Source organism: Hemibagrus wyckioides, linkage group LG07 (assembly GCF_019097595.1).
Source record: "Hemibagrus wyckioides isolate EC202008001 linkage group LG07, SWU_Hwy_1.0, whole genome shotgun sequence".
NCBI classification, from domain to species: domain Eukaryota; kingdom Metazoa; phylum Chordata; class Actinopteri; order Siluriformes; family Bagridae; genus Hemibagrus; species Hemibagrus wyckioides.
Genome location: NC_080716.1, coordinates 13,573,520 through 13,597,501, shown reverse-complemented (window position 1 = coordinate 13,597,501; position 23,982 = coordinate 13,573,520). Strand labels below are relative to the sequence as shown.

The 23,982-nt window shown below is 36.0% G+C and overlaps 1 protein-coding gene across 7 annotated transcripts in view; it reads left to right on the top strand.

The window, feature by feature from the left end:
* Nucleotides 1-23,982, top strand: part of LOC131355714 (collagen alpha-1(XXV) chain) — a 145,873-nt gene that overhangs the window by 95,133 nt on the left and 26,758 nt on the right. The window contains exons 5-14 of one of the 7 annotated variants that reach the window (XM_058394148.1): nt 1,724-1,750; nt 4,973-4,999; nt 10,242-10,313; nt 11,695-11,811; nt 13,101-13,136; nt 17,484-17,510; nt 18,279-18,323; nt 21,759-21,803; nt 22,333-22,359; nt 23,599-23,643. In XM_058394148.1, coding sequence (XP_058250131.1) covers nt 1,724-1,750; nt 4,973-4,999; nt 10,242-10,313; nt 11,695-11,811; nt 13,101-13,136; nt 17,484-17,510; nt 18,279-18,323; nt 21,759-21,803; nt 22,333-22,359; nt 23,599-23,643 — 468 coding nt within the window. Of the gene's footprint in view, nt 1-1,624; nt 1,751-4,972; nt 8,753-10,241; nt 10,314-11,694; nt 11,812-13,100; nt 13,137-17,483; nt 17,511-18,278; nt 18,324-21,758; nt 21,804-22,332; nt 22,360-23,598; nt 23,644-23,982 lie in introns of those variants that run through there. The other 6 variants (XR_009204903.1, XR_009204902.1, XM_058394146.1 and 3 more) reach the window with 6 other exon arrangements.

Below are 23,982 nucleotides of genomic sequence, written 5' to 3'. Positions count from 1 at the left end.
TCCTGTGATACTTTTCAAGGAAATAGTTCTGGCAGATATATGTGTGTTTCTTCTATGCACAGTAATCAGTTAATCAAGAAACTGACTAAAATAAGAGGCTTCTGAATCTTCTGTACTGCATATGATGATGCTTCCTATTTGCATAAAAGCTAGAAATGTTTGGATTATTTGCACAAATTGCAAATGTCACTAAATAGCACAACCTTCTGGTGGGGTGGAAGAAAGGAATTCAGTCTACAAAAAAAAAGAGCAAAATGAGCAAAGCCAAATTCACACTTAGTGCATTCATTGTATTTTTATTCATTAGATATTTTAATACAATTTTGTGGTTTGCAGAATAAGAACTGTAATAATAAGTACAGTTAACACATTTCATACAGCAGATAAAGATAAGGGCTCGCATTTCCTTTTCTGTTTCTCATATTATATCCTCTCTTATTCAAGAGGACATTTTTGCTTCAGTGGGCAGGTTTTTATGCTTCACTCTTTTAGAATAACCCACAATTAGATCAATATACAATTAAGAAGAGAACAATTGCATGGAGATGATAGCTGTTCCTCCATGGACATGGCAGCTGTTCCATGTTTATTTAACACTCAAGGGTAATGGATTTAATGTGAATGCCTCCCCTTATCTCTGAAGGACATCTGTGCTCATGAATTTGACAAGGTCTGATATAGCCCAGATAGAGGTTAACAACATGTCCGTGCTTCTCTTCTTACCTTCGCTCTCTCACTGGGAAACCTGCTTAGCGTTCAAGAGTGAAAGGAACAGCTCCAGACATAGTATTAGCTGGAACTGATCCATGAAATGTCAGACTCAGGGTGAAGCGACTTAGGTAATGGTAACACACTGTGTTTTAAGAGGAAAATGTCAAATGGGCAAAAAAGCTTCTGTTCACAAATAACAAAACGGCAGAATTCAAAGCCTTTCTTCCTTAGCTGAAATAAATTGGCTAGATGTCATGATTCAGAAATGAGTCATTCAAAACAGGATAATAGCTTTTAATATGGTTATTGACCCCATTAACAGTAAACAACAATTTCCTACTCTTTTAATGAAACACATTGTAAGCAGTTAGTAGGTATTTCTGTAGGGTTTGAGCTGTCATCACACACATCAGAAAAACCCTGGAGGAAGGAAAGCTCCAGCTTAGGATAGCAGGTGTCTGGCTACACCATCACTTCCTCTACGTCAAGCCTTTTAGTCTAAACACAACAGCACACAGCCACACGTGTTTGCATTTTAGAAGCTTCCTCTTTACTGCTATTCTCACCACAGAATAGCGAAAAAGAAAGAAATGATTCGTTTCCACCTCAGTGACAATGCAGAACTAGTACAGCAATTCACTGTGCATGAGCAGCACAGACACTTCGGGTGAGTAAATGAAATCCAGTTCAAATACATTTCAGGAGTCCAAGGTTATTAATGTATTATATATTTGATCAAAAATATATGATATATAAAATCTGTATTGATATTATTATCAAAAAAGGGGCAAAGGGAGTCAAAACCTCTAGTTTACCATCTATAGTAATTGTTTATCCTGGTCACGGTGGTGCTAGAAAGAAAACAAAGAATTTACTACTGGATGCACCCAAAGCTTTCATGTTCAAAGTTCATTATGAGCTAGTTTGTTGACACACATTTGTGTTTAAATATTGTGTATTGCCATTGAGAATGAGTTTGCAAACCCTAATATTTTCTCTCAAACCCCAACAGGGTCCGCCAGGTCCGAAAGGTGAGAAGGTAAGCATAATTTTATTAGCATTTACACTCCTATTCTCATCATTCGTTGTATTATGCCTTTACCTTGTTTTTGATTAGATTTACTTATTTAGATGCCATTTTGAAGTTGCTCTTTTGTTTTAGACACTCTCTAGCATTCAGAAATATTTAGCCCACTGCATTATTCCCTTAAGACAAGGCCCTGGCTACAAACATGTTAACGTTTCACTTAGCACTTTACCAAGCATTCCCCTATAAAATACTACAAAAACACTAGGAAAAAGTGTCAAAGATATTACCACACTCTTTAGGCTATGGACCATGTGATTAATGCGGACCAATGAAGCTAAAATGTGGAAAGAATAAAATCCTGCAGATATGTGAGGTTTCCTCAGCTCTCACTCCATGGGCTGTTAATATCTTCACATCTTTTGTTGATATGGTTAAGAGAACTACAAATCCTTTAATAGTTGGCTCTGACAGCTTTTCCACAAAAGCAAGAGACCTTTAATACAGCTGTGTATTACTGAGGCAAAGATGAGAAGGACAATTTGAAAGTCTGAACTGCATTTCCATCATGACTTTTTTTGGTGAACCCATGGAGTCACTTGAGAAGCAGCATAAGAAGATGAATAAACATGCCTAAGAATTTGGACATGCAGCACAGTGGGAAAATTTGGGTTTAAGGAATTGTCTCCAAGAAGTGGATAATGGACAGCTGGTAAATTAGAAAAAATCAGCCCTTTTCTCGGCCCAGTCAGTGCCATTTAGTGTTTGTTGAAATCTGTTGACCACAAACCCCTGAAGTCCAATACAAACCACTCTGTTTAGCTCTTCCAGCTCAATAACATTACATAGGATGGAGCACCACATATAGTTGTTTGTAAGTCATGTGTATAACCTATGATAAATTACAGTATTATTCATTTAGTCACACTGTCTAAGATAAAGCTTGTACACTATGCACCAATTAGAAATTAGTAATGGTGGTTTTATACATGAGATTGGGTTTCTTCATACACTGCTTGGTTAAACTGTGTAACATTCTGAAATTTTGCAGAATGGGTGGCACACTTCTTTTCCAATTGTTCTATTACATTATTATTATTATTATTATTATTATTATTATTATTATTATTATTATTATTATTATTATTATTATTATTATACAATAATAACTGCTGTCAATGCTGATATAAGTTTCTGTAGCCAGTTGCACCAACTGAACTTTTTGAAGTTCACAAAGAGCCAAACACTAGAAAAACTCTAGGAAAAAGTGTCAAACTTAAACAGTGGGTGTGTGGTTGCTTAGTGGTTAAGGCACTGGACTACTGATTGGATGGTTGTGAGTTCAAGTCCCAGGTCAACCAAGCTGCCTCCTCTGAGCCCCTGATCAACCATTTATCCTCAATTGCTCAGCGGTATAAAATGAGATAAAAATGTAAGTCACTCTGGATGCGGGCATTGGCTTGAAACATAAGCATTTAAAATGGTATAAATAATGCAACAAGTAATACAGCATAGTTTTAAGCTAGTACTGTGTTTTTGAAACTGGGTGAAGTCATCGCTGGCAGTCCAAGTGAGTCAAAATAACAGTAGCCAATTACGTAATGTGGAAAACAAGCTGATGGTGTGAAAATTGGCTATAAATAAACGTGGAGAAAAGGAGTGATAATAAGGAATAAAGAACAATGGGGCATGCTGTTGTAGGAAAATAACAGTGGGTTAGTGTGTTGCAGCTTAACATGTTTTATTCATGTTATACCATAGAGATTTGCCAATGCTTCATACATTCTAGTCTTTTATAGTTACAGTTGATGTTGTGAAAAATCCTTGAAACATCCTGTTACCACATATGTTAAGTCAATTACTGTAAATTAAATTAATACAACTAAAAACTGCAGATTGCCATATTATCAAGAAACCTGAAAGGACAAAATCATCTGCATGGAAGAAGAAAACTTCAAATTGTTCATGGGGAAAGAACCCTTAAAACTTTTAATATCAGAGCTTTTGTTATTTTGAACAGGAATATTCAATACAGTTTTTTTTAGCATTCAACTTCACTACTCTTTGTTGCTTTGTTACACAGGGGCCTTAATTTGAAAACCTCAAGACTGTCAAGCCAAGAATGAATAAAAGCACCATGCACAACAAAGATACAGAAGAATACACCACCTTATAATAAAACACATGCCTTACTCAAACTTAATGTGTGTCATGAAAGTAGTTGGTAAAACTGGCTATTGATGTTCAGGGCTATGTTAAGGTTGTATGTAAGACTATTAATGGGCAAAAGTCCTTTCACATAAAATCATGTAAAGTGGATCATTTTTCGTAAGTAAATTAAATTATTAAAAAACTCAGTATATAGGCAGCACCAGTATTGTTCACAGATTAGAATATAGCACATCTACCTATATAGACAGTATAAACTGTACTTAAATATTTATATGATCACACTCTAAATGTTCTCTCACAGATTGTCTAGCCTTGTAAGCCTCCACTGGTGCTTTGTGTAAAGCTGCTGTAGGCATGGACAGACAGACATCTGTATTGTATATTTGTATAGCAGTAAGCAAGCATGTTAAACTAAGTGAAATTTTGAGACTCAGAGACTAACATCTTGCACATTGCTTACTGTAATTGCTAAAGGGATTCAATCCCCATTCTCATCTCATCTCAAAATATTTGTAACAATAAATGAAAATGTTAGAAACCAGCTGTCACATTATGTTTCATAGTTAGTCTTTATAACCTTTACACCTTTAAAGTGTATCAATAAAATGTATTCCTTGTGACCTTCTTCTTAAAATCTGCATTAATATGATGCAGGCTTAGCTGTTAACATCATTCAGTGCTTAGTAGCAGTCTCTTATTCTGGCTGATATACAGATAAACCTTTTAGAAGCTCTGGTTAGAGAAGAAGCCAGTACCCTAAATGAGGTGGTTGTTCATGTGTTCAGCCACAATATGACAAATTGGGACCCCCCCTCACGTATACACTTTCCCTTTTCAACTCACACTTCACCTCAGCCCTGCTTTCAAACCCCTGCCGACATCACTCTCTGTTATCATAAGTGATTTTCCCCTCAGCCGCAATGAATTCTTGAGGTATTAGCTTTCCTCATCAGTGTATTTTGAATTATGACTCGGTGGTACTCCTCTTGCCGTCTCTCTGTCCATTTGTACGTATGATGTTACCTAAGTGTATTCTCCCTTTGCTTTTCTTTTCTTTTATAGGGAGATCAAGGAGACCAGGGACCGCGGGTATGTGGTCTTCTCTAGCATGCGCTTATTTTATTTTATTTTTTGATGTGTTGATAAATCTGTGTTATGTCTGGGATATTAAATGCATGGAATGTTTCAGATGCATGAGTTCTTTGTGGACAGTTCATACTTAAGCTTTCCAAGCATAACAAAGCTGCCCTAGAATAAGTCAAGCAGACACAAGAGAGTTGAACTATAAACACCTGAGGTAGCCATTAAGAAAGGTCAGTGCCCTCTGATTGCTTCTGCGGGTCTGAGTGCCCTCTGCCGAGGAAGAGTGCCTGGAACAAAAACAAATGTGTCAGAGTTTATTGTAATTTGATATAGCTGAAGCCTTTCTACTTCACAATGACATATGATCACTGAAGACTGAGAGCTCATTGGAAGAATGTAATTATTTCCATCCCAGTTGTTTGACATTTTGATAAATTCACACCTCTTAGAGAATGATTATGAAGTCCACGCTTTGCCACAGCTGGCAAATTATTGAATAAATCACTCAGATATCTCATTCCAATATCTGCTTGCAGGGATTCATCTAACTGTGACTGACTTATTAAGTCTATCTGTCTTTATTGCATTACGCGTCTGCTCTTCTCCTACTCTCTGATCCTCACTGCCTTTTCTTTATATTCATCATTGTCTTGGATAGACTCCAGAAGGGAACCAGGCACTAAAAGTGTCTCTAATTAATTTGCCCCACATGTGGGTGCACATTGAGGTTAACTTGAACACAGCCATCAGCCCAATACCAAACATCTTCATCACCTGTGACACTGTCGCATATGTCCCTGAGTTGCAAGCCCATACCAGCTTCCTGATTGTGGTTTACTGTCTATCACTATGAGTCTCCTGCTCCTTGAAAATTAGATTTATACTCTAACCACAAAACCCACTTCATATGAGTTACTGCACACACAGAAGCTTTTGGTAAGTTGTGTTCTGTGTCATTTAGTTTTTAATTGTATAATGAAGTATTTGGATAATAAGATGATGGATAATGTGAATGATTTACATTTCACAAACTTATCCAAGATTTATATGACTTGAGCACTAAATATCCAAGGTACTGTGTCTGATGAACCTCCCAGACAAAACACACCGTGCAGGCTACTTTTCTGTGAGTCATAATTACAAGAATGAGATGCTGGCTTATTGTTGTTATTATTATTATTTCACTGAGTCATATAATTATGTGAAAGTCATCATCTTGACTATGGAAATGGGTTTTATTTTTTACATGAGCTGTCTGAGCTACACTGAGCTGTCTACATAGGTAGAGAAAGAAAATGTATTTAAAGGAATACAGAGATACAAAAGAATAGGAAACCAATATTCAGAAGTGTGTGTGCTTAAAGAGAAGTAACAATACTTACTGTTACTAGCTAGGCGTGCAAAAATGTGACATATTTTATGTAGATATGTGCTTTTTATAATGTAATGAAATTTAAAAGTAATAAAGATTGTACTAAAAAGTAGATTAGTTTATTACTTTAGTTATTTTGACCAGAACATGATACATCACTTTTCAGAAGAACTGATGAGTTTGCGCTTAATGGAAAACATAACAAAATGAGATGACTGATGAACACCCATCCCTCACACACCAACTCATATTCCTTAGTTAAGAGGTTGAAAGTTCAAAGAATGAATCAACAGCAAATAATACAGCCTGAAGTGAATAGTACGTGTTGAATCAAACTTGAATCAATTTTTTGGTTCTGTCATTGACGGGACGTGTGTAATTTATACAGTTCCCTATTGACGCTTTTCTTTAAGCGCTACAAAGGGGAGTCCAGTCCTGGTAGCTATATTTTGTGTAGTCCTGCAGATATACAACTCAAGATGAGCTCTTTTACTGCCATAGAGTTAAGATCTTGGGTCTTATCCAGTATGAAATCTCTCCACAAATGTCAGAAGAATTATTCAATGTTAAAGATCTGAAAAGCTATTCCAGGACAAAGAGTTTTGCATGCTATGATTCAGAAGCCAAGATGTCTTTAAAAATAAACTGATTTAAAATCAGTCTGATGAGGTTTGTAAAATACATGACAAGCCAAGTATACCGAGCCACCTTCAGGATTCAATCAATACACTTATTTAAATTTATTGAAACCATCTGCCCTCAAATATAGATAATCATTTCATGGCGACTAAACTTTTGTCTCTCGGTGCAAAAGAGGACAAAAAAAAAAGAAAGATGAAGATAAGTAGAAGGGACATTAACTTTAGCACTGGCTGCTGCACACAACATAAATGCACACAGAACAGCTCAAATCTGCATGTAACGAATGATGTTAAACTGGGCATAAACACTGTGGTTAAAAGAGTTGGATATTTTAGAACAAAAATACTTCAACTGAACTGTTGTAGTCAAGCAAAATGTCAGATAAATGTAAGGTAATCCAGATTATAGGTGTAATGTCATCATTACTGTAAAGGGCAATTCAGATTGTTATCATTGCATTTGTTCAGTTTTGAGCCCAGAAAAAGTACCGCTTGCTCTCAGTCAAAATCCAAACTATTTGCTGATCATTAAGAATCTTTATCAACCATATTAATTGTTCGAGTATGCAGTGGGATTATGAGGACTATAAAGCTCCATACTAAATTTAAAAGTAATTTAATGAGACATTGTGAAGCTACTTTTCTTTGACTAAGGAGAAAAGTGATGAAGAAAAGTGAAAACCAAACTCTTCTTTGGTTGAGTCATGTCAGACATTTTTCTTCCCGCTGCTAAGGGCATTATTGTAACACAGGGACAGTTACAGTGAGGTTGATGGTGCAACCCTGTGGCCAAAGTAATGGTACATAAGCCCAGCTTATATTAGCCACAGTCTTCTTATAAAATGTAGTGGGATCAGTGCAAAGTCCCACTGACTCCAGGCAAATTGATCAAGCTTATTGTAAAACTAACAGATTGAAGCGAAGGCAACACTCCAGCTTTAGTTGAGCGCTACATAACTCAAAAGGCCTAGACAGTATTTCTGTCAGAGGAGCTCTCAGTGATCCTCTTGAGCTTGCTCCCAGTTTTATGCTCAGGATGTCTGTGGTTGTTAGTAACTCATTCTGTAGTAATGTCTCATTAGTTAGATTTATTATAATTTTGTTTGAAAGAGTATCCTCTTCACATATTCACTGAAACAGTAGACAGCTGTTTCCTGAGCTATACTTTTTAAAATAACCTATGCCATTTCAATTACTTCCCAAACATGCTAAGATGGAATATCCCATAAACATGGTATTTCCCCCATGTTTTTATGACAACCATTTAAAAACCACTGTTCAACTAATTGCTGGAATTTTTTTTTAGCATACATATACCAGACTTTTAGGTTGTGTTGGGATGACAGAGCAGACATAAAAATATATGGTCACATTTTTCCTGGAAAATCATTTCGTTCTAAATAAACATTTAAACCATTTTAAAAGAATTGTCACACAAAACAGATGGGCAGATACAGAGTCATGCACCAGACATGGAAAGTCTGGCACTTATTATTATTATTTGACTGATCTTATTTTTTATTTTAAATATATAGTTTAGTTGATATGCACCTCAAGCCCCTATACAGGCATTATGTCTTTACCCTTGAATTTGATACAGTGCTACAGAGATTTGTGTGGTGGTGTACACAATCCATGTTATCATTTTGTGTGGTTGTTGTTTTTGTTATGCCATTTTGTCCCCAGGGACTTCCTGGTGTGCCCTCCATGGCTGCATTGCACAGCAATCAAATCCTGACTGTAAAGGTTTGTCTGGGTGGTGCAGCTGCTCAGCCAGACTCCACAGCTCACACACGGAAATAACCTGACCCTCATGCTGTTTGTCACCTGAGACCAGTTAACAGAACAACTTGATTTGATCAATCAAGTCCAATCAATGGCTACTATGCATTTCAACTGCCAGCAGCCCTAATAAAAGAAAGAGCTCCTTTCTGTATACTGTGTGGTAGTGGTTCTCAAGCTTGCAGCAAGTGCTTGTTAAGAAACTGAGTTTGTTATTGATTCCTTGACATAACAGATGTAGAACAGGTTTTCTTTAAATCCTTCTAAAGACTGCCAAACATTGCTAAAGGCCAAAACACTCTTTACCATTAATGCTCTCTAATTCATGACTGGGTCTCCTATATAGGTATTTAGGCACAGAAAAACCATTAATAACTGTACAAATATTCCATTTAAAGAGAGAAATTGAGCAGCATTATTCTGATATTACATTCTGCTTGTTTTGTAGATACAGCATTATTATTATTAGTGCTTGTTTAATTTACAGCAAGATGTTCACAAGAAGTTTGAAAAAACAAACACACAGAAAATATAATATAATATAATATAATATAATATAATATAATATAATATAATATAATATAATATAATATAATATAATATAATATAATATAATATAATATTCACAAAACCACTATAACCTGACAGACTATGTAACTTACTCATGTATTTTTGTTTAATATGCTGTTTATATATACACTCTTCTGTCTGTTCTGTTAATCAAAAAATACTGTCCAGCAAGAAATGTTGCTGTTGAAGGCCATGACTACAAAGAGTTAAGGCCAAGAAGCGTCCTGTACAACTAATTAAGATATGTAACCCAGACTAATGTTGAGAACCACTGCAGTATGGAGCCAGATTAAGAATGATGGACTTAACTGAGGTTTTAAGAAAAAACAAACAAACATGCAAGCAATTATACACAGGATTCAGATTTACTAACCAAGATATGGTCTGGAGCGTTCCCATGTGAGTGAATGTCCATGTTTCTTACCACAAATATCTCCCTCCAGTGTACTTTTCAATGCTTGTAAATGTTATACATTTTTTAAATGACGAAAAAACGAAGCATCACTTCAGTGTGTGCAGCTCCTGGGGTCTGGCTTAGCACTAAGCATTTCTGTGATGACAGTGCATTCAGTGAGAAGAAATTGACATTTTTCTTGGGGCTGATGAACTCTAAGTGGGTGTCCCAGCACCCCTGAGGTAGTAAATGAGACCTCTGAGACCAAATATAGTTTTCAGATATAGACTACAGAAACCACCACTGCAGAAAAGTGTGGATTTCTCCTCATGCTTGAAGGCGCTGAACTTGGTCCTCTGTCTCACTTGATCTAATCTATTTTTATGCTTTTTTATTTCTTCTATTTTCTCCTACTTCTGGGACTTCATCAAACTATCTTCTCTTCAAACTCTCCCACCTCCGACCTCTTGACCTCTCACTCCTGCTCAGATGGTCTTCCCTAAGATCAATCATGGCTTTCTTTCCGCTGATCAGCAACTCATTAAACGTCGACTCATTAAGGTAGTGCTTGACCTCACACTTCTTTCTCAGTAGCCCACTGTTTTTTCCTTTCATCTCCATTCTTCTGGTTCTGGCTGGGCAACAAATCATACAGTATGCAGTAAAAAACAGCAATCATTCTAAGATTATAGTAGAACTTTATAGCCACTGCTACTCGTTTATTTTTTGATTTGCTTTAAAATGTCAACAAAGAAACTCATTACTAGTTCAATAAGTAATTTAGATATCATTTAATAGTTGAAAAGAGAGAACTTTAAAGATTTATTTTTATATAAGAGGTTAATAAAAAATTATGTACATTTGTCCCAGATGAGCAATCACTACATGATAAGTAGGGAGTCTACCATGAAACACAAAATGTTCCACTTAATAAAGAGCAACTGTGTTAATAAATTAAATACAGAGCCCCTGAGAGGGCACAATATTTCTTTTATTTCATGTGCATGAGGTTCTAAATTGTGCACATGATTTAGTTTAACATGGCAATGAAATACTAAATCGAGGCACAGAATATTGAGTTCTAGATTTAATAAAGTTGTGCCCATATTTTGCTTTTTGCTGTGCTTGTGCCCTTCTCTTAGGATAACATATCCACTGGTAGCTCTCTGATAGGTTTCAGGGAGCATTATTTCTATCAGTGAAATTCATCTGATGAAGGTAAAGCACCTATACCCTTAAAACCCATGTACCCTTACTGTATATTTAGAGCCTTCTTGCTCAGAGTAATGCCATGGACGTTTAGTGCTATTTGTATATCTGTAACACACCCAAATTTACTATAATTACTGAATTTATGTCCATAATGAAGACTTATGAATTATTCATTCAGCTAAACGGTGATCTTTAAAGGAGAGAACAGATTAACCAGATTAATGATTTTATTAATTAGAGAATCATATTAATAAATGGAGAGCATGATTGATATAAATCGTGTGTATCTGTTATGATTTAAGGACACTTCTTCTGACCATGTTAAACTAAATAGTGCATTCAATTTAGTACCCTATGTACAAGAATAATAAAGACGATCTTTCCAGTGCTCTGTAATTAAACACAAATATCTTGCAGGCTAAGTGGAAATCTGGAAATCTTTAAAAGCAGTTATATATTAAAATTCCAGAAAGAAATTTTCAAAGCAGAACTGTCCACCGCAGCCTTAAATCAGTGGATTAAAATAGAAGGCTAACATCAGGTCTGCTGTCTTATAGTCTACTTATTTGATTTAAACTACTCTATGATTCATAATCCCTCTTCATTATAGCTATTTTCATTGCCTTTTTATTCATTCACTGGATATTATCTCTATTCCTACTCATTGCTGTCTCACGCTCTGACTTCATCTGACTTCATCAAATATTATGCTGCATTATTTGTTCTTTAGGGTGATCAGGGTCAAACAGGCCCTCCAGGACCTCCTGGACCTCCAGGTCCTCCTGGTCCCAGAGGACCTCCAGGGGACACAGGAAAGGATGGCCCCAGGGGAGCTCCAGGGCTACCAGTGAGTGCTTCCTGCTTCACAAAGTCTTGCTAGAAAATGTACCTTGAGGCAGGGTGCAACAAACAGCATAACCAATAACATGCTCAACTCCATATCTCAAAAATGTTCCTGCTTCCAGCAAGCTGTCTGTACCCCAGCATTTGATAGATATTACTTTTGCGTTCCACTAAACATAACTCTTTCCATGTGTGTAATTCTGTCAGTGGGACAGTGTGTTAATTTATGTACGTTCTGAGAAAGATAAAAAGGAGAGAAGAAAAAGACAAAATATATCAATTATATGCCATTATATAACATTCCATGGGCCTCAAACTGATGTGTTATTTTTCGCTGATTTGTGGCAAGCATGTAAAATATTAAATGTTGCTTCACTCCAGACAAGATCATTATATTGTTCTCAGTCTTTCCAGTAACTCACTTCAAAAAAAGAAAATGATTTAGAAGGCCAGAAAAAGCCATTTTGTTAAAGAGAGAGAGAGAGAGAGAGAGAGAGAAATGAATTAATTAAAAAAATGATATATTGAAAGGTATAATAAATTGTACTCTGGTGTGTCAACATTTTGAGTGTTATTACATCATACTGTGTTTTCAAAAACTTACTAAAACAATGACAGATGGATTATGACAGATTGTTGACACCTGAACCTCACACATGTGGTTCATCCCCAAAATATTGCCACAAATTTGGGAGCACAGAAATGTATAAGATGCCGCTGTAGCATTACAGTTTCTCTTCATTGTAACCAAGAGGTCCTGTTCCAGCATGACGGTGCTCCTGTGCAGAAAGCAACGGCCATGAAGATCATGGGTTGCCAAGATTGGAGTGAAAAAACTCAAGTGGCTTGCACAGAACCATGACTTCAACCTCACTGAACATCTTAGGCCTAAGTGCCCAAAATCAGTGCCTCATCTCCATAATGGTCTTATGACTAAATTGATAAATCCCCACAGCCACACTCCAAAATCTAGTAGAAAATCTTCCAAGAAGAGTGGAGTTTATTATAACAGCAAAGGGGGGGACTAAATCTGGAATGAGATATTCAAAACCCACATATGGGTGTGATTTTGGCCATATACTGTATTTAGATTTTCACTTTTACTTTTTATACTACAGAGATTAACATGTAGTATAACTTTTACTGTATAAAATTACTACTTTGGCACATCAATATTTTTCCTTATAGTAGTATTTTATCAACAATGACAAATACCTTATCCTGTATTATAAAACATTAATCCCTGTTAGAATGAAAGATTATGTTTTTGGGTTTTTTTTGTCTCTATCACAGGGTGACCCAGGAACTCCAGGAGAGCTGGGCCCTGCGGTAAGCAACTTTTCCAGTGCATCTTTCATACTGAGTGACATAATTTTATTCAATCAGAAACATTACTTTTGTTACTAATACTAATTGTGAATGGCATTACTAACCTCATTACTACCTTCTTGAACGCCTATAATTTGACATAACCCTCAAATAGGACATGCTTTGAAAAGAAAAGCATTAATTATTGACCAATCACACAGTTTATTACACAGATTCCTAGAGTTAATTAATACATTTACGTTTGTTTATTTATTTATTTGACACTTTATTTGAACATTAGTGACAGATTTGAACTCCTTATGACCTAAAACTCACACAAATATGTTTACAAGGTATAATTATCAATGTTCTTTCAGAAAGACTAGCACAAAGCTATATATTGAAATCAATAATCAATAAGCCCCACACACACTTCACAGTTTTCTAGCCACACCAGAAGCCAGCACATGCAGGTGTAGATAATGAAATTCATTGGAGATGCTGTTTAATAGCTAGACTCATCAGATCAGTGTCATTGGCTAGAAAATTGCACATCTTATTGGTAACTTGCTCTTTGGTAGCCAAAACCATGCAGCTGAATCTAACACAGTAAAACCAATCTTAATAAGATTTTGGTGTCCAACAGTAATTAATGAGAAAAGAATTGCTTAAAGATTGCATCACATTTGCAATATCCTAAAGTACAGCAAAATATTACTGAGGTTTAAAGACTGTTTTATTAGAAACAGTTTAAGTTGGAACGGCAGTGTGTCATGGTGCCATTCAAAAAAATAAAAAAATGGCTGTTTTTTTCATGCATGGAGCTTGTTATAAGGGCCAAGCTTTTCTAATTAACAACAACTGAGTACTGAATTCTAAGATGAACAAACTTAAGGTTTTAAAGAAAGTTTCCTCACAGTGATTTCATAAGATATGTCAGTTATACCAAGTATCCACTGACAAGTACAAAGGGCATAAAGTGAAACACTGTGGGCAGCATGTTTAAAAGAGGAGATGAGGGAGAGAAGATGAACATTCATTACAGTACACTGGGTCATGGATTTATGATAATTTATTATGATTAAATTATTTTTCATTTAATAAGGAATACAAAGTTGTGCTTAACTTTTATTAAATGAAGTCTAGCACACAGTACTCTGCATCTTGAACCAGAAAGAGAATTCAATAGAATCTTAGGTTTCCTTAGTATTTTGGCTTCTGTATCTTTATGACAGTTTATAAACTCATTCAGCATTCAACAATAGCCATCTGGTGAACAAAGCAAACAATCAAGCAATTTTACAATCAAGTTATTGTAATCATTTTTTGCGGTAGTAAACAATGCTTAAGGGAATAGGTTTCAGCAAAGAATATGAAGACATACCAATGCAATGCATCTCGCCAGGGCCCAGTGTCAACAAGTTGTGTTTGGAGAAAATTCCATGGTCTTCCAAAAATATCCAGGGCATTTGGTGTTGCTTATTAAGTTCTCATAGAGTACAGAAGAGTAGAAAAATAGAATGAAGAGACTCTCTGATTTCCAAAGGTGGTTTGCAATCAGTGAGATGTACAACACTGTGGTGTGCTGAAAGAGCATTACCTGTGCAGGATCATGATGGAAGATCTTATATTGTGATAGCACACTATATTGTCTTTTGCAGAATGGGGCTGCTGATGAAAATGTTTAGAAAGTTAAGGAAAATTTATACAACCTTTATTTGTATGGATTAGTAAATAATAATGCTAATGCATTTAATCACTTAGCAAATGAAAACACTAATTAGTTTGACACTAATTTACTGTAAGGGAACCTCAATTATTATATGAAACCCAACTACTATTTTGAGACCTAAAAGACCTAATAATCTAATACTAATCTAATACTAATTTGTCTAATGATCTTATAATAGTTATTAGTTATATTAGTTTGCTATTTAATACTATCCACTATAAGTCTTATACTGTGACTGTGAATGACTATATCTGATGTTTTACTGTATATACGTAATCAGTGTCAAAGATTAAAATCTCTCAAAAATTAAAATATTGGCAGTTATAACTAGATTCATTCATAGGATTAAGCCTAGCTTTCTGATATACTCTAACAGAGAGAGAGAGAGAGAGAGAGAGAGATGTGTATACTTATATAATCATGTAGCAGCACAGCAGTGCATACAGTCATGTAGATTCAGGCCAAGAGCTTAAGTTAACATCAAAATGGGATTTAAGTGACTTTGACATTGACATGGTTGTTGACAGATATGCTGGTTTGAATAATTCAGACACTGCTGATGTCCTTAGATTTTCATGCACGGTCTCTAGAATATACATAGAATGGTGTAAAAAACAAAAAACATCCAGTGAGCATCAGTTCTGTGTTGAGAAAGGTCAGACGAGGAAGGTCAGACTGGTTTGAGCTGACAAGAAGTACTCCCTCTTCATAACTATGGTGAGATGCATCTCAGAAAACACAACCTGTTGAACCTTGAGTCACATGGGATACAACACCAGAAGCCCATATCAGATTCCATTGCTGTCAGTCAAGAACAGGAATGTGAGGCTACACAAATTGGGCAGTTAAAAATAACAAGACAGGAGATACCCAGCAGTATTGAAAACACCAAAACCAGCCTGTCAGGCATCAACAATCAAGACACAGTCAAAGCCATATTTTTCCCCATTGTGATATTTGATGAGAAGATTAACTGAAGCTCATACAGTATTTGCCTGATTTTTTGTTGATGCTACATTATTGGCTGATTGGATAATTGTATAAATGGGTAAAGATACAAGTATTCCTATGAAAGTGTAAGTCCAAATCACTGGCTTTCGTAGGTATACGTACAATATATAGTGTATATGATGCATTTGCACAAATATAACCTAGCAATAGTTAACAGGTATTAAGGTTTCTTGTATCTGGCTGTTTCTTGTTCAGAAAATCAAATGCATTTGATTCAGACTAAAGTAGAAGGGTTTGTTTTTACTGGATTAGTCTGTATTACAGACAATAAAAAGAGGTTTGTTAGTGGCTTTTAGTGTCTATTTCCTATTACTGGGGGAAGTATTCTCATTTTGTTAAATTGCCAAACAGAGACAGGATAAAATGGAGAGAACAGGAAAAGAATCATTTATCAATTGAATTGATGCCTAATAACCTATTATTTGCTTTCTTTCAGTACTGAGTACAGGGCTGAGACAAACCTTTGGTTTAGTTCTGTTTAGTTTGGAAAATTGGGTAGGCAAGATGTAATGTCTGACGCGAAAGACCACAGATATTGTCTGCAGACATATGGACAATATCTGAGCTTGGACTCCTAATGTGATATTTACTATGAAATTCATCACTCAAGGGAACAGAGGGAGTTCTGAACTTGATACATCCAATATGGCTTGAACTTGTCCTCAATACACACCATGATTCATCACAGTGGTTAAATACTGGGCCAACTTTCAGTTAGCTTGCACAAGCAGAGATCTGTCAAAGAGATAGCGGTGTTCTTGTTTTATGCCATGCACTAGCCTTCTGCTGGTTGACAGGAGCAGGATCAGAGAGATCTTCTGGAACCTGCTCATGAAGTGATGAAGTCCAGTGCCCTATGTTAACTGTAGGGTCAATCTAATCAGAAGCAAAAGTATGACTCTCTTAACGCTATTTTCCTCTACAAGGTCAACAGTTCTAAGCACTCCATTCTAATGGTATTTGCACCTGGGAACCCCAGCATTTGGCAAAGACTGTCTACAATATATGCACAGCAATGGCATCTTCAGCACTGCAAAACCATGCTCAAAGAAGTATGTCAGCTTGACTTAGATGAAATACGTGTAATAATATTAATTAGTCCAAAACGATTTTCTATAGGTATCATACCACCATACCTGAACCACTGTCCCCGGAACCTTATCATGCTGTTTTTCTAATATATTTCATAGTGTTTGAAGTCACTCAGCATTTGTCACTCACCATTGTGCTAATCACCCATAGGATATTCTTGTGGATATACATTAATCTGGACATTCAGCCTGTCTTGGGCCCAGAGGAGCAATGAAGCCATTTAGTTGCTACTAACATTGTACAATTTATTAGTATCCACAAACATGCAAAACTCCAGTGTTCTAGATCAAAGGAAAAAAAATTAGATTTTCAGAAATTCTACAGGAAATAGAATCAAAGGACAATATAAAAGCACCTCAAAATGAGACAGGCCTTTGGTTAGTTTTTTTTTTATTTCTTCATCCAGGGCTTGAGTAGCTTGCATTAATTACTTATAAGCCTTGCTTGGGCAGGGCAAGCAATCTCAAAGGATTGTGCTGGCACAGGAAATTATATTATATCATACTCCTTTTTTTGTCTTTTTCTTTTTTCAGGGACCAGAGGGCCCTCCAGGACTCAAGGTACAGTTTAAGTAATACTTTTCAAGCCTTACTGCTGTTTTTATTCCATTGAGTCATAAATCATGGAAACTGGGTACTGCATCACTTCATGCAAGGTTGATTTAACACGACATACAAAGATGCATTCATTTTAGTCTGAAAGGCAGATACATTGTAGGCTCCTCACCAGGTTGTCTTGAGCATATTTTTCAGCTTTGTGTGAAGGTTTATACTAGCGGTAAATACTGCCTTTGTTCCAATTGTTCCAATCATTAAAATATTTGAAAAACTATGGCCTAACCTTGCAATGACAGTATACAAAACTTGATGAAAAGGAAATATAAAGACTAGTTAAAAAGAGTGAATGCATAAAGAGTCTTAAATCTTGCTGTAAACATGTTATATATCATTGGTTTAATATCTACAGGCCACGTCTAGGAACTCAAGAGCAGCAGAATCCATAGCAGAGTTCTGTTTCTTGTCAGATTTCTATGCCAGGTGTCTTTTTCCGCCCTCAATACACAAGATATTTGGTCTGGCAATCTTAACAAACACACTCAATAGTCAATATGAGAATCAAAGTTTTTGTGGCTAGCACTACTGAATCTAACAAAAGAGAGAAATCTTGCACTTCACTGAGGTCCTGCTTCTTACCTGACAGCTTATCTAGTGGATAGTATTCATTAAACAGATATGAACATAGATGGCTTGACTATTTTAGTTAATTAAAAAATTTCAACCAACATAAATTTACAGTATACATTTTCTCAGACATATTTTCATTTATAGGGTTCCATTGGGCCATCTGGCATTCCAGGTATTGATGGATTGAAGGTAAGATGTCACATAACTTTTTGCCACATGTCAATTATGTAATTTTAGCATCTGGAATCAAAATATCAGTCCAGCAGAAGTCCAGTTAATAAAGACAGATTGGTGCCTACACACACTGGAATTGATTCTTGCGAATGTGAATAAACTCTACAGAGGGTTTTAAGCATATGGCAGGAATTATGTATACTAGTGGGTCGTGAAAGTATGCTAGGGGTGCCGTTAGATAAATAAATAAATACTTTCCCCTTCTAGGAGATTCTGCACAGTGATCTGCTACTACTAATATTTTTAGGAATTTAGAAAATATGGAAAACATGTTTACATGATGGTTTGGAAGTGTTCCCTGCTGAGGATAGCAGAACAGTTAGAACATCTATAGACACATTGGGCCATGTGGTCTGAGAACTGTGAACATTTTAATTATGTGTCTGGGAAAGTACATGAGGCATTTGGAGGGATGTATACAATAATGTTAATAGAGTAGGTGTGCTGTGTGTGCAGTACACTGATTCTCAGTTAGTGATATGCAGGTTCACCTTAACAGTTGGTTGCTGCAGGATAGAGGAGCATAGGTCTTATCTAAATGATCTCCCTGTTTAAAAATGTTTGAAACACAGAAGGAGCATAAACAAAGCCATATGGCATAGCTAAATATTCATAATAGCCAGAAGTGGTCGGAAAAATCATTTTCCGCTAATTCTCTTCACATACAAGTGGAAAGCCACATCTAACCTACAGAAAACCCTTGTATTTGTTAACTTCTGTAAGGCTTCTGAGTGGGAGAAGTGGTTTGAGAAGAAAGTAATATTTAGCCGCAACAGCATTAGACCATGGTAATCAGTGCAGGGATATAGGTTTCAATCATTCATTTCTACAAAGAAAAACACTACAGATGCAGTGGGAGTGTGGATATAACCCTATTTGATATAACCCAGCTTACTATATGTACCTTACAATGACAGCGGTTCAGCGGCCATGATCTTGCTTACAAGAGCAAAAACTAACATTCACAACTCAAGTGGGGTGATGTGTTCCACATGGGAAAAGAGGGGCTGTTTCCATGGCACTATGGTGACCATATTGTTACATCCCTTTGAGACCAGTAAATATAAGGGTCATCTGATAATTTTGCTAATTAACCACTGTAAATGTAAGCCCAGGGGATGTGTGTGTTGCCAGAAGCTGGATTTCTGTATTGTTCAATGTACAGTTATGTCAGGGGAGACCCCCACCCTCCACAATACAGACATAGATACTTCTTTAGATGTCCCAAATGTTTTTTGTCAAATGTGTTCTGGTTAACTGTAAAGGCTCATGTTCCTCAGAGAGATGAGTACCAATTTACTCTTTGCAGAAAGAGATGAGAGATGGGTCTTCAAGATGTAGTCCAGATATATGCCTGTCTTGGTGAATGTGTTTAAGGAGAATTTGTCATCTGTTTTGGCAATCTGTATTTGTACCATACCACTGGGACCCTTAAAGAAAATGGTAATATGAACTGACTCACTCCATCCTCTTTGTGCAGAGAGTATTCGGGAAACTTTTACCTTAATACACACTCCCTGAGCAAGGTTAACTACCTCCTGAGGGGTTAAAAACGGCTTCAATGAGGGTAAAATTGATCATTATGAGGTATGAGTAGCCTACTTTGTGCCCATAGAGCTTAAGGCCCATTTTCCAGAGGTGTTGTTTTTGTCAGGAGAGCTAAAGTTAGTGATCAGAGTTGCCAAAGTACTCCAGAATGGACCATAGATGGCTTAATTGTTGTTATATTTTGTGCAGTCATTTGTTTTGCACCATGGCAGATACAGTAGATCTGGATTTTCTTCCCCATCCATTTGTGGTGAGATTTTCTGTAATGCCAGGACAATGGTTGAATAGAAAGGGAGATACATTTATCAGTGAACAATGTCCAAACACAATCCAGAGGTAATGTTTCAAAACATGGTCCGAACACATAATCTAAAACATACTGCAAAAAGTCGGAAATCCAGAGAACAAAAGGAGGATCAAATTTGAGGGAAAAAGAACGCAATAACAATAGGAGAAATTGGAAAGACAAAAAAAACCAGGATCATACACATGAAATGACAACAGACTATAAACCTGTCTCATAATTCACAATGTTGGCAAAATTCACAAAAGGGGTAAAACTTTGAACAAGTCAAAGAAATGACACTCATTAATCAGAAGGCTGTGGAAACAGAACAAGTTTAGAAGTTGCTGGAGGAGAGCATGAAGTTGAGGTTGAAAGAATGTTCTGTCAAACTCATTCAGTGTTGGAGGAAACTAGTAGACTAAGCTTTACTGTCTGATTAACCCAGATTAAGTAACAGCAGCTCAGTATTATAGTGAAACTCAACACTGTGTTGATAAAGCTGATCTTGAGCTTTCAAAGCTCAATCAGGAATAAAAACAACTCATAATCCTTATTAAAACAGGTCAAATCTTGGAGTGTTCATGGTGTTGTCTCAGTAGTTCCCTTCTTGGGTTTTCTTTGCTTCAGATATGCTGCCTGGTTCCTGGTTCCTAGCTCCTCACTTTTCCTTCCATGCTGAAATTTATTCACATGAGAATTTTAATCTTATGACAAAAATGTGGGGGGAAAATGCTTTAAAATAGAACTACTGTATCGATATCAAGGTTTTCTCTTAGATATATAATGATATATAGGAAATATTATCATCCCCATATGGTATCGTTAAAGTAAGCAAAAGAAAAATACAGAGAACATCTGACAGACACACTAGTACAGTTATCTTCAGCAGCATTTAAAGAGATATGAAAAGAAAAGTTTGGGTGTGCATGAGAAAGAGAGAAAGGTCATTTTCTGACAGGAGTCACTTGGAAACATTGCAAACTTGCAAATTCCGTGCCTGTATTCGGTCTGCTGGGTGCCAAGCCTCATGAAATGCATTTCTGGTGCTGTAAAGTTTCATTATAAAGTAAATTAGTTCCACCATTGAATCATCATGCTGTAGAGATTTGTGATGTTCACATCACATGAAGAAAAAAAGCTCCAGAAACCAATCCATTAGATGCATTTTAAATTAGCATTACTATACCCTGTTGTCTGAAGTTTTATTTTCGACAGGTGTGTAAATGTCTTTAGACAGACAGCATATATTTCTAAGCAAAATCCACAGCTACAGAACTCATACATTTCAGGACTATTAAGGATGTTAAAGACTAGCAGCATGTAAAAAAATGTACTCAGAGATATAATTCAGATAGAATTATTATATAATAGCACTCAGAGATATAATTCTACAGCCTATGAAAATATGGAAACAAAATCTGCATGCCATCTAAAAAAGTAATGTCAACAAACTTGGTTATTTCATATGGACTCCTGATACCCTTCAGGTGCAACAGATCATGGTTCCCTGTGTGGAGGGATTAAATGGGTCACATTCTGTGCTTTGTTGTTTGTAGGGGGAGGTGGGTATTCCCGGATTAGATGGAATCCCTGGTGCCAAGGTTTGTGGCACATAATGTGTGTAATCTCCAATCACAGGATCCATTTCATATCTCAGATTTCTTAATTTTAACATGAAACCACCAGAATTGTGTTGACATTCATTTGAAAAATCACCTGACAAAATGTCTATGTGATTCCCAATCACTATCATTATAGTAGCAAGGAAGTGTAAGAATTATGAATTTTATCAGCCACTATTCCAAACTATGTGATTTTCATATGAATTGTGTCCACATTTCATCTCATTTCAAATATTCCTGCCTGCTTTGCCTCTGTGCACTATATCATGCCCTCTGTATCTGCATGTGAGTGTTTATTTTAAAGTGAGGCACGATGCTTGGGGAATTGGTCATCATTTACTCCTGAGGTCATCTGTGGAGGGAATAGCTGTAACATGAGCTTCATTTCTAAATTGAATGTGAACTTAATCATAGATATAATGTAAACAGGCAATATGCTTTAATTTTTCTGGCTTCTGCACTGTCTGACCTTTGAACTCTTAACATGTGTGATTTTCTTTTCAACTAGGGTGACAAAGGAGAGCAAGGCGAAAAGGTAAAGCCATGTTCTTACATTCATTCATTATGCAAGATAAACTCTCAAAACAATTTCACAAAAAAAATAAATAAATAAAAGAGAATATGAACTAAACTAAAAAATGAATCTTCAACGAACAGCACATGACCTGTTGATCTTTTCCTTTAATTTGTTCAACACATAGATTAACAAATGCCATTAAATGTAGAATACAGAAGATATAAACTGTGCAAGATCCGGTACAAGTTTATCATGGAACAAAGAGCAAGTTGAAGTTTCTAAAGATAAATTTCTTAGCATGTAGTTTGTTTTCAGATTGTCTAGATCTACTATACATGACCCACCTGCTGAAGAGTTTATTTCTCATGCTGTGTTGATGGCTGAAAATTAAGAATAAACAGCATATACTATAGAAAGGACATTTAGAAAATCTCCTTTAGCACTTTGAAAATTAAACCTTGCCCTTTATTCTCAGAAGCAACCAATTATATTGTTTCTGAATTCAGTCTTTGTTCACAGCATGTTGATGCTGAAGATGCAAAAATCTAATGCTCTCTTACGTGTCAGATTAATGACTTCATTTTCAGCAGATAATGCCTGAGAAGACTAAAGGTTGAAAGGGATTTTATGAATCATCTAATGTGCTGTAAAATTAGTCATAAGCAGCAGGATGGGTCTTTCAGTATAAAGTATGAATATACCTCTCTCTCTCTCTATCTCTCTCTCTCTCTCTCTCCCCCCTTTTTGCTATTAAAGACGTACTTAAACAAAAACATAGCAGGCAAATATAAATATAGTCAGCACATGCATACTAACTTCTTCATCTATCATCGATACCTGTTTTATTAAACAGTTTAAGTCAGTATCCAAATTAATACAAATTAAATTAAGTGAATCTATGATAAAAGAGCGAAAACAATGAACCTTTCTTAAAGAACTGCATAAACCCATAAACCCTCTGACCAAGTAGATTGCTGTGCCATCCGCCTGTTAAATAAATGCCAGTCCTTCAGGCTGAACAATAAGGATCAAAATATTCTGCCAGTAGTTCGGCAATATGACTCAAAAATTTGCTTTTCATCTAACATCTGGAAGCTAAATGCTGTCCCTGCTGCCATGCAATAATGATAATGCTCTAAAACTTAAGCAGGCTAAATGGCAGACCTTATTAATTTTTTTTTATGATTATAATTTCATGTATTTTTATGAACATATATTCTCATGTTTCTTATATTGCTTTTTGCCTTTTTTTTATAGGGTGACATGGGAGAAGAGGGGCCAAAAGGCGATGTTGGTGAGAAGGTAAGCCTGCACAAGGACATGTCTATGCAACTTAATCCTTCATATGGTATTCATAAGTTGCCATAGGTTTCTGCTACTCAGTGCATCAGGCTAAAGTTTGAACAACAGGGTCTGCGAAATGTCTGCAGCAGTAGTGTACAAGTCATTTCTTCCTAATTTGTTTTTGCATTTAAACTTTTATTGAATGCCTGTTCACCAGATACTGACATTCTGATGCTCCAAAACAAATGATTATGTAACTTTTCAGCAAAGACTGTACTAGCTTTTCTAATATAATAGGTTTAATATGGAAAAATAACTTCCAAATTGGAGATAAAGTATTTTAGGAAAAAATTATTG